The following is a 10,416-nucleotide window of genomic DNA, read 5'->3' on the forward strand; positions in this document are numbered from 1 at the left end:
TGGAGTAGAGCGAAATAAATATCCCAATTTATTATAGATTAGAATAATTATGGTGGAAAAATGTTGTTCCATAACAAAAATGAGAGAGAGTAAGTAATGAAAAAAAGAAAAAGAAAAATGAGATTCTGAAAAAAAAAAAAAGAAGAACGCCGTGTTAATGGGCTGAAAGACAGGGCCCATAAAGGAGGGGTGGGGTTCCGATCCGACCAGGCTGAGTGTGACTAGGGCACAAGGTAAGCTAACTTGATTTCAATTCCAATTCCAATTCGAAGCAAGCACTAACAACTTATCAAATTCTAGTTTCGTTTCTGGGAGACACACAGTTATAAATCATTCATCAATCTTCCGTAACTAAATATTATTGCACTCAACTTAGGGATTTCAATTCAACTATGAACGCCGAAGACGACGAACTTCAACCTAACCAATCTCCTCCACCTACCTCCGATTCACCGCCGCAGCAGCCGCCGGACATCTCAACCAATGCCGACGATATCCACGACGATGTTTCGAATTTCCCCAACGACGTAGACATTGAGGCCGCGGTTGAAGGTGAGGAGACTGATGCCGCCGCGAACACGGAGGTTGCTGTTGATGACGTGGCATCGGTGGAAGGAAGTGAAATGCATGTGATGGATGATGCCTCAATTGAAGATGAAATTGTTGTGGAGGAGAAAGGGAATGAAGGAGCTGACGTTGATATGGAGTCTGAGAACGTGGAAGAGGATGAAGCTAATTTGATAGTCCAAGAGGTGGAGGTTCAAGTTGGGGATGTCAATACAGATGAAGCTCCTTTGACAGGACAACAAGAAGAAGGCGACGACTTCGAGAAGGAGGAAGGCGACGACGAGAAGGAGGAAGACGGCGAAGAGAATGAGGAAGACGGTGACGAGAAGGAAGAAGAAGGAGACGAAGTAGAAGAAGATGGTGAAGAACAACAACATGAAGACGCTGAAGAGCGAGAACAAGAAGAAGAAGAAGCTGAAGAAGAAGCTGATGCTGATGTTGATGGTGTTTTGGCAAAAGATAAAGAGGCTGCGGAGGAGATGGAGGTGGCGGAGGAGCCGAGTGCCAATGGTGGAAAAAGGAAGCGTGGGAATGGGAAGAATTCAAAGGCCAGTAGTGGGAGAGTTCCTTCAAAGAAAAAGACGGAAGAAGATGTCTGTTTCATTTGCTTCGATGGAGGTGAACTTGTTCTCTGTGACCGCAGGTATAATCCATACTCGCTCACTTCATAATTCTTTTCATTATGTTTATGTTTACTCATTTGGAAATTTCATTGTGTTTTCTTTGGTTTTTTTATTAGGGGTTGTCCCAAGGCTTACCACCCTTCCTGCATTAATCGGGACGAAGCCTTCTTCCGAGCCAAGGGAAAGTGGAATTGTGGTCAGTTTCCCTGTTCTCAGTTTCTGTTATTATCGTTTTCAACTTTTCATCATGGTTTCATTGCTTTTTAATCCAGGGTTTAGTTAGTGTTTAATTCTGTGTTCGCTTTTACTTATTAGTATGTGTGTTGTCATTGAATCTTTAGGCTCCAAGTGTTGTGATAATTGATAAAATAAAATACAATTTGGAGTTTTACTATTAATATATGATAACAATAACATGTGTATATAGCGTACATAAAACTTGCGAAAGTTGCAAGTTTGTTTCCACGTGTCTTCCCCGTATTTTTTTGAAAGTCGGGAGATAGACTATGTTAAGGGGCCAACTATAAATAGATTATGTGCATGAAGTGGGAATGTGGCAGTGTCATTTTGCAAAATAATGACAGCTGAACGAAAGGTATACTATTCATGAAAGTACTTTGCTTTAGTATTGAAATCCTGATGCCCACTTCTATTGCTCTCTGGTATTAGGGTGAAAGAATCTCACACCTGGATACTTTGTATCTTGAATCTGATCAAATAAACTTTGTTTTAAATATTGTTCTGCAGTCAATAGCGTGCTATAGCAAAGTAGCCATCAGTGGCTTCTTTTAGAAGTCTCCAGGCGCGGTTTGCTGCAGTGCTTACTATAGCAGCTAAGATTACAGTTATCCGTGTCCGATAAATGATTCAGAAAAAAACCTTCTCTTATTAGCTATTTTAAATTTGAATTTTAATGTTTAGTTACTTTAAGCCTAGATGCTTAAACTTGTTTGTTTTCTTCATTTATTTTTCGGTATTTACTTTTGTTTTCAGTATTTATATTATATTGTATTGATTATTCAAAATCTATAAAAAGTCAATTTAGCAGTCATCCCACCATGTGCTATCCTGCTGTATAGTTTTTGTGGGCTGTTGCTACATGCTGCTATCTGGGATCAATACTCATTGAAGTTGTTTCTAATAGAATCAGAATTACCTAAACTACCTGATAGCTGTTATAACTTTAGAACTCATGGGCTGAATATTTTAATTGGTTGTATTGTATGATTGTATTACATTGGTATTTGCCCACATATCTTTGTTGGTATATTGCTGGATACAATGTGATTGACATCTTGATGCAAGGGATTTTACTACTATCATTGCCAAATGTTTTAAGGAGGGAGTGATGCTGTTTTCTAGATAAGATAGAACGACTCTGAATATCTGAAATGAAATGTATGATAAATCTCACTAATTAGTTTAATAAGCTATTTGTTAAATGTAACACTGCATTGTGAACCTCTGTGCTCTTTAATTAAGGTGCATACAAGTTTTTATTTTTTTCAATTTTTATTCTCATTTTTATTATACATTGTCTGCAGTCTTGTTTAGAGAAACAGTTGTTGGCATTAAATTTATAATTATGTTTTGAAAATATAATTGAATTTGTTCTGAATACCCAGGTATTCAGTCTGTAAAAATATAGTAATATTTACATTTCTTTACCATGTCTGACTTTCTACATCTTTGATTTTAATGATCTTAGGTTGGCATCTTTGCAGCATCTGTGAGAAGAATCCATACTACTTCTGTTATACATGTACATTCTCTTTGTGCAAGGGTTGTATCAAAGATGCTGTTATGTTATGTGTTAGGGGAAACATGGGATTTTGCGAGACATGCATGAAAACTGTAATGTTGATTGAACAGAAGGAGGAGGGAAACACCACGGTATATCTTCTGTTCCTGCTTTCTATCCCTTTTCTTGTCAAATGTTTCTGTTATTCTAAAATGATGCAATGTATGTGTGTTTTGAGCCGATAAAGTGTTAACCTTCTACGCTGCTTCGGTTAATTGAAGTGGTCATTGGTGTCTTATATATACTTGTTGCTAACTTCTTTTTTGTTTTTTCTTGGGGGGTATACCTTGGCTTGTATACATGGGCAAGTGAATCTGTTCTCTCATATATGATAGAGATTTAAAAGTGTCAGATTTTTATGGAAGAGATTTAGTCAAGATCAAGATTCTATACATGCTTATGCTACGAAATGATTCACTTGAATTCCCAGCGAGTCTCATTTGGGAACATTCGTTTATGGCCCAAACATTGCTGTGGGCGTTGCAATGAAACAAGCATGGCTGCCAGTTATGAAGATGACAGAAGGAGGAGACAGTACAGTCAGTTGCAAAGATGACAAAAATAATTAATGCTGTTGCTGGATTGCATGTAGAATATCAACCAGTATTGTCAAATATCAGCCATAGCGTATATTGGTGGCGTTATTTTGGTTCTCTGCCATAGCCAAACTTGTGAAAGATGGCGGGGTCACTTGTCGGAATTTTGGCTCTCTGCCACGGAATTTTTGCTACTAAAAACACTGATACCTATAAAATATAATGAAATAGAATGGTGGTCTTTAATGAGATATTTTTATCTCGGCCAAATTATATTTATATGCTAATAAAAAATGTTGCTGATGGAGCAAAATGAACCTGGAAGACATTGTTTGGTTGTGCCGCTCCAGCTTAGCTGGAATTTTGAAGCATAAAGTAAATTTATCTTTTACTGTTTAACAAACGCCATAGCAGAATTACTGTTTAACAAACGCCATAGCAGAATTACTGTTTAACAAACGCCATAGCAGAATTACTGTTTAACAAACGCCATAGCAGAATAACTTTTCAGTATGCAAAATTAAGTTTAGCGGGAAGTAATTTTGCTCCCAAGAATCCGGATGAAGTGATTCTTGTTTGGTTAATGATTATTGCATAGATTTTCTCTTCAATTTTAGTTACCATGTTTGTCAACCACATAATATACTATTTTATACTTATCAAACTATTCCACGCCTACAATAACTACAGACCCGGCGCCGGCAACAATAATTATTCCTTAGATAACTTTAAAGATAGAATGAAAACATGTGACTTTGTAATGCCATTGATTGTGGGGACATCTACTTTTGACTGAATATTTAGTTATTTTTTCGTTATTGGTGTGCAGGGACAACAAGTTGATTTTGATGACAAAAGTAGCTGGGAATATCTTTTCAAGGATTACTATGTAGATCTAAAAGAAAAGCTGTCTCTAACATTTGATGAACTTGCACAAGCTAAAAACCCTTGGAAGGGATCTGGTAAGCTTCCTTCTAAAGATGAATCGGCGGATGAACTTTTTGATGCCACCAATGATAAAGGGTCAGATTCAGATAGCTCTTATGAGAATGTAAATTTGGGTCGGTCTAAGAAAAGAAAATCCAAGAGGCGTGCAAAGTCTCGTTCCAAACGTGGCGCAGATGGGCCATCTACAGAAGAAAGTTCTGAGTGGGCTTCAAAGGAGCTCTTGGAGTTTGTTATGCACATGAGGAATGGAGATAAATCTATGTTGTCACAATTTGATGTTCATGCTCTTTTGCTAGAATATATTAAAATAAATGACCTTCGAGATCCGCGCCGAAAAAGTCAGATAGTTTGTGATGCGAGGCTTCAAGATTTGTTTGGCAAACCCAGAGTTGGACATTTTGAAATGTTAAAACTTCTTGAATCCCATTTCTTGGATTCACAGGCTGAAGATCATCAGGGAAGTGTTGTTGATACTGAAGTTAGTCAGGAGGGTGATGGCAATGGTGACACATATACTAAAGCTGGAAAAGATAAGAAACGTAAAATTCGTAAAAAGGGCGATGGGAGAGGACTTCAATCTAATGTTGATGATTATGCAGCCATTGATAATCATAATATTAATTTAATTTATTTAAGACGCAATTTAGTGGAGGATTTACTTGAAGATATAGATAAGTTTCATGATAAGGCTGTTGGTTCTTTTGTGAGAATAAGAATTTCTGGCAGTGGTCAGAAGCAAGACTTGTATAGGCTGGTTCAGGTTGTAGGTAAATATTTGTACACCATTAACTTTCATGTGATCATCATTTGCTGCAATATACAATAAACTTTATACTTTTTATTGTTGTCTCCTGGGTCAGGTACATGTAAAACAGAAGAGCCATATAAAGTTGGTAAAAAGATGACCGATATCTTGCTAGAAATCTTAAATTTAAACAAGACAGAAATTGTATCAATGGATATCATCTCAAATCAGGAGTTCACAGAGGTGATTAAAGCTTGCCATGATATTCAATGACAGTTGATTTGGTAAATGTTGTTGGTTGTGGATGGCGGAATATGGCGGAAAACCCGCCATGCTTCAGTTACTCAAAAATGTATCTGAAGAAGCCAGGCAATCACTTAAGTAGCCATGAGTAAACCTTGAATCGGTCCACCAAAGATTAGCATGTGTAGCCCTACAAATATTTATGATCAAAATAGTCCCTTAAAAGTGCCTAATTCATCCCTTTGCCACTTTAGTCATCTATAAGGACAAAGGTGATGTTTTAGAATTTTGAGGGACTAATTCAGTGACAAAAAATCCTTGAAGGGCTGATGTGGAGCAATCTTTGAATGACTAATTTGGTTGTTTACTACTCTCTCCCATATGATACTGAGGATGAGTAATTTTTAGATTTCTTTTAATATACTTCCTTTGGTGTCAAATTCAAGCGAAAATAACTACATGCATAGTATCAATTATATTATTTTATTCCGTTTAGTTTTTTTTTATTTAATAAAAAAATAATTACATTCCCAAATCTACCATTTCTCTTCATTTAATTTTCTACGGAAACTTGTGTTATGATAACACTAAATGAACGGTATTTTGGACATGAATGTTTAACATGCTTTAAATTAATGTATTTCTTTCATCATGATATTGATTTGTTTTTCTGTTAGGATGAGTGCAAGCGCCTCCGCCAAAGCATAAAATGCGGCCTCATTAATCGGATGACTGTGGTAATTATTTTATATGTTCCATAAAATTGTTTTAGGTATTAGATGTTATAGTTTGTAACTTGTATTGAGGACCCATATTTGTGCTTGCAGGGTGACATTCAGGAGAAATCGTTGACACTTCAGGCAGTTAGAGTAAAGGATGTGAGTAATTTTTCCATACATTATTCCTCCTGAGATGTCTACTTGTGCATTTCTCTACAATTCAAAATTTCTTGGTTTAGTTTGTTGTCTTGATTTAAACTGCTTTTATCAGTGGAATTTAAAATATATTTTCCAGTATTTGTCGATGGTCATCTAATTCAAATGTTCATTTTTCTCTTACAGTGGCTGGAAGCAGAGATAGTACGGCTAAGTCACCTTCGTGATAGAGCTAGTGAGAAAGGACGCAGAAAAGAATATCCTTTTTTTCTTTAATATTTTTTAAATCCAAGTCCAGCCCTTTCTTGAACCACAAGCTTGATAGCACTTGGTTGCCTCCAATACATGTGGCAGTACTTATTGATTTTTTTATCATTTTAAGATTTTCCAAGCATTATAGTGTTTATATATCATTAGATAAGCTCAAATAAGCTCTAAAAAGGTTATTCGATGCACTCCATAAATATATTTTGGGATTATAGAATCATATTTTTTTATATGGTTAAGAAGATTCTTCAGCAGCTAGAAATTTGTTCGGATAGTATTTGAACCTTACATTTTGTTATTTTACGATTTCACTACATGTTAAAAGAAGATTTTTTCATTGTGCCTTAATGTATTTGAATACTAATCTGGTTGAGATAGATAATAGTCATTAAATTTTATTTTTGTGATAATCTTTTGCTTAGTTCAACTTGTATAATATTATTATGGTTAATCATATTTCAACCTATGGATTTATGGGGTTATAGAAATTGACCAAGAGCTCTTGATGTTGATCTTTAACTTCCTTTCACGCTTAGAGAATGTGTAGAGAAATTGCAGCTTTTGAAAACCCCTGAAGAACGGCAACGTAGATTGGAGGAAATTCCAGATATCCATGTTGATCCAAAGATGGATCCAAGTTATGAGTCTGACGAAGGAGATGAAATGGAGGATAAACGACAAGGTAATATTAATATTGTAATTTTAAATTCATCTATATTTTAGCATCTTTTTTCTGGTACTTAGTAATAATTTCATTTCTATGCCTGCAGAAAGCTTCACGAGACCTAGAGGGTCGACCGCGTTTGGAAGGAAGGGGAGAGAAATTGCTTCGCCTAGAAGTGGTTCCATTTCAAGTGATTCTTGGAGTGGTACAAGAAATTATTCTCATATGAATCAGGAACTCAGCAGAAATTTATCTAATAAGGGATTTTCAGTCAAAGGTGATGATTTTTCCAATGCTGGCGAGGCTTTAAATGATGCTCAATTGCATCAGGGGAGAGATAGGGAGTCACAACTATCTAATAGTCGAGAGAGGCAAAAGCTGCGGTCTTCAAGCTGGGAGAGTGGTATTAAAAATATCCAGCCATTGGTAACAACCGAGTCTTTTTCTAATGCGTTGTCAGAAGCTGCCACAGCACCATCTTCTGCCGGAGTAGCAGCCCCAGATGTGAAAATTAATGAAACTGAAAAGATGTGGCATTATCAGGATCCATCTGGTAAAGTTCAGGGTCCATTTTCCATGGTGCAACTTCGCAAATGGAATAATACCGGATACTTCCCTACTGATTTGAAGATTTGGAAAGCCACCGAGAAACAAGAGGAGTCTATACTCTTAACTGATGTCTTAGCTGGCAAATTTTCAAAAGAACCGTCCGTTGTGGAAAAAACTCCTAAGGCTCAAAACCACTCATCCTCGCTCTCTAGGATGTCGCCTATGGCTGCCCAAGGTTTAACAGGTAAAACTTCTCCATTGGCAGTTGAGGTCCCAAAGAATCCTGGAAATGGTTGGGGGTCCGATAGCGGTGTCAGAAATGAATCAACAAATCTTCCTTCGCCTACTCCCCAAACTGCTTCAGGTGGGTTGAGGGAGCATACTTTTGAAAATTGGTCACCAACACCCGGCCAGATGGCTGGGTCTGTCTTGGGAAATTCGTTCCCTAGCGGTATCAGAGGTTTGCAGGCCTCCGTGGCAGTAAACTCACAACCTGGTATGGCTAGTGATACTACTCAAGTACACCTTCAAGCAACAGAAATGGCACAAGCTCTGGCTGCAGGTATTGACATTAAAATGACGGCTTCAAATATGCAAAATCAGATTAGTCATAATAGTCATAATTCTCGTGCTGAAGCTCAAGGGTGGGGTCAAAATGTGGTTCCAAAGCCAGAATCACAGGCCTGGGTAGGCACTCCATCCCAAAGGGTAGAACCAAATAATTCTGCCACCATGCCTGCCCAACCGACTTCCCATGGTCTATGGGGTGATGCTGCTTCTGTTCAGAACTCTGCCTCATCTAATACAGGTAATCAAACTGGGAGCTTACCCACACATGGTTTTCCAGGCATGAGTGCACCTGGGCCATGGAGACCACAAGTTGCAGGTAATCAAGCAAATGTCATGGCTCCACCACCGCCCAATGTACCCTGGGGCATTAACATGCCAGGAAATCAGAATATTAACTGGGGTGGTACTATACCCGCCAATATGAATGTCAATTGGATGCCTGCACCAGGGCCAGCACCCGGAAATTCCCTTCCAGGATGGGTAGCTCCTACTCAGGGGCTACCTCCAGTTAATGCAAATGCAGGTAACTGGGTAGCACCTGGTCAAGGTCATCCGCATGCAAATGCAAATGCAGGTTGGGCTGTGCCTGGTCAAGGGCCAGCACCTAGAAGTGCCAATCCTCCTTGGGCTGCATCTGGTGGGAACCCAGGTATGCGGGGAAACGAACAAAGTCATAATGGAGATAGGTTTCCCAACCAAGGGGAACGTGGCACCCGTGGTGGAGATAACGGAGATAGGTTTCCCAACCAAGGGGAACGTGGCACCCGTGGTGGAGATTCTGGTCGTGAAGGTAAACCTTGGAACAGACAGTCATCATTTAGAGGCGGAAGCAGAGGAAGAGGAGGAGGTTCTTCTAGGCCTCTGGGCGGAGGACAAAGAGGAATCTGCACGTATCATGAGAGTGGACATTGCAGGTGGGGAGCTACCTGTAATTACCAACACAATTAAGAGTTGTAGGGCTAATTATTTGCAGAGGAACATCGCTTACTGTACAGTATGTCCCCATTACATGGCTTAACATTGTGTAGTGATGTGTCATGTTATGTAGAACTTGTGCATTTCATGTATTTTCTAGTTTTTTTTTGGGTATTCATCGGTCACTTCTCACTTGGATTTGGCTTATGGGAGTGATGGTTGACTAGCTACAGTAGTCAGGGTCTCTTTAGATTAATAATGACGAATGAGAGACGAGGTTATAGGTTTTTGTTTTTCAATGTTTCATCTTAGTGTTGTGCAGGGAACGCATAAATTAATGTTTTTATTTAGAGGCGTATGATTTCTTGTATCAATTTTTGTTAAATCAATGCAGAAATAGAACAAATAATTTGGTGAGAACAAGAATATGCATAATCTTTAGATATATAGTATAGATATTATTTTAAAAAAAGATTGAATTTGTATTCCTTTACTCGAGTTTAAAATGTATCCAGTGGATACACAACATAGTTTTCAATATGAAATTTTATCGTTAGGCAAAATAAAAACTTTGAAGCTTCAAAAGAAAAACATGGGTCAAAGTGATTTTAATTTCAAAGTTGATGGATTAATTTGCAGAATTTGAAAACAGTTAGGTGCAGAATTTGAAAGAAAAAAAGGTTAGGTTAAACTTAAAATTAATGTAAATTTGAGAAACGATAAAAATAAAATAAAGGGTATGATAATACCAAATGTTACGTACTAAAACTTAAGTTTTCATTTACTTGTGGACTAAGGTTATTGAATAATAACAAAATATTCTAAAATTTGTGGATCAAGTGAAAGGGTTCAAAATGATTGTTGTTTATGTGAAGCTAACCTAGTAGTGTCTACTGACTCTGTAGTAGAAGGTAATAATTAAATAAATGGTGAAAAAGAAGGGATAAGTTGATGAAGAACAATGTAAAAAAGAGGGGCAAGCCAAAACTGATGTAGAAAGTGGAGAAGGAGCGAGTAATGAGGAGGTGGAAAATGGCGGGGAAGAAATAATGCAAATTGAAGAAATCAATGGTTAAGAGCCTTATGTTGAACATACTAGAGAAGAAAGTATAT

General features: G+C 37.6%; 1 protein-coding gene across 1 annotated transcript; it reads left to right on the plus strand.

The window, feature by feature from the left end:
- The first annotated feature begins 212 nt into the window (after positions 1–212).
- Positions 213–9,688, plus strand: LOC131660436 (zinc finger CCCH domain-containing protein 19). The gene is made up of 10 exons (XM_058929686.1): positions 213–1,210; positions 1,307–1,386; positions 2,899–3,083; positions 4,357–5,242; positions 5,336–5,463; positions 6,141–6,200; positions 6,291–6,341; positions 6,525–6,595; positions 7,136–7,287; positions 7,376–9,688. The coding sequence occupies exons 1-10, from the start codon at positions 393–395 to the stop codon at positions 9,334–9,336; spliced, it is 4,392 nt and encodes a 1,463-aa protein (XP_058785669.1). The 5' UTR covers positions 213–392; the 3' UTR covers positions 9,337–9,688.
- Positions 9,689–10,416: the final 728 nt, after the last annotated feature.

Source organism: Vicia villosa, linkage group LG3, assembly GCF_029867415.1.
Source record: "Vicia villosa cultivar HV-30 ecotype Madison, WI linkage group LG3, Vvil1.0, whole genome shotgun sequence".
In the NCBI taxonomy this organism is placed as follows: Eukaryota; Viridiplantae; Streptophyta; class Magnoliopsida; order Fabales; family Fabaceae; genus Vicia; species Vicia villosa.

Bases quoted from the DNA above. Each gene is read 5' to 3' on its own strand.
- LOC131660436 (XM_058929686.1), top strand. From the start codon at position 393: ATGAACGCCGAAGACGACGAACTTCAACCTAACCAATCTCCTCCACCT. The intron at 3,084-4,356 runs GTATATCTTCTG...ATTGGTGTGCAG, and splicing joins AGGAGGAGGGAAACACCACG to GGACAACAAGTTGATTTTGA. The intron at 6,342-6,524 runs GTGAGTAATTTT...TTTCTCTTACAG, and splicing joins AGGCAGTTAGAGTAAAGGAT to TGGCTGGAAGCAGAGATAGT.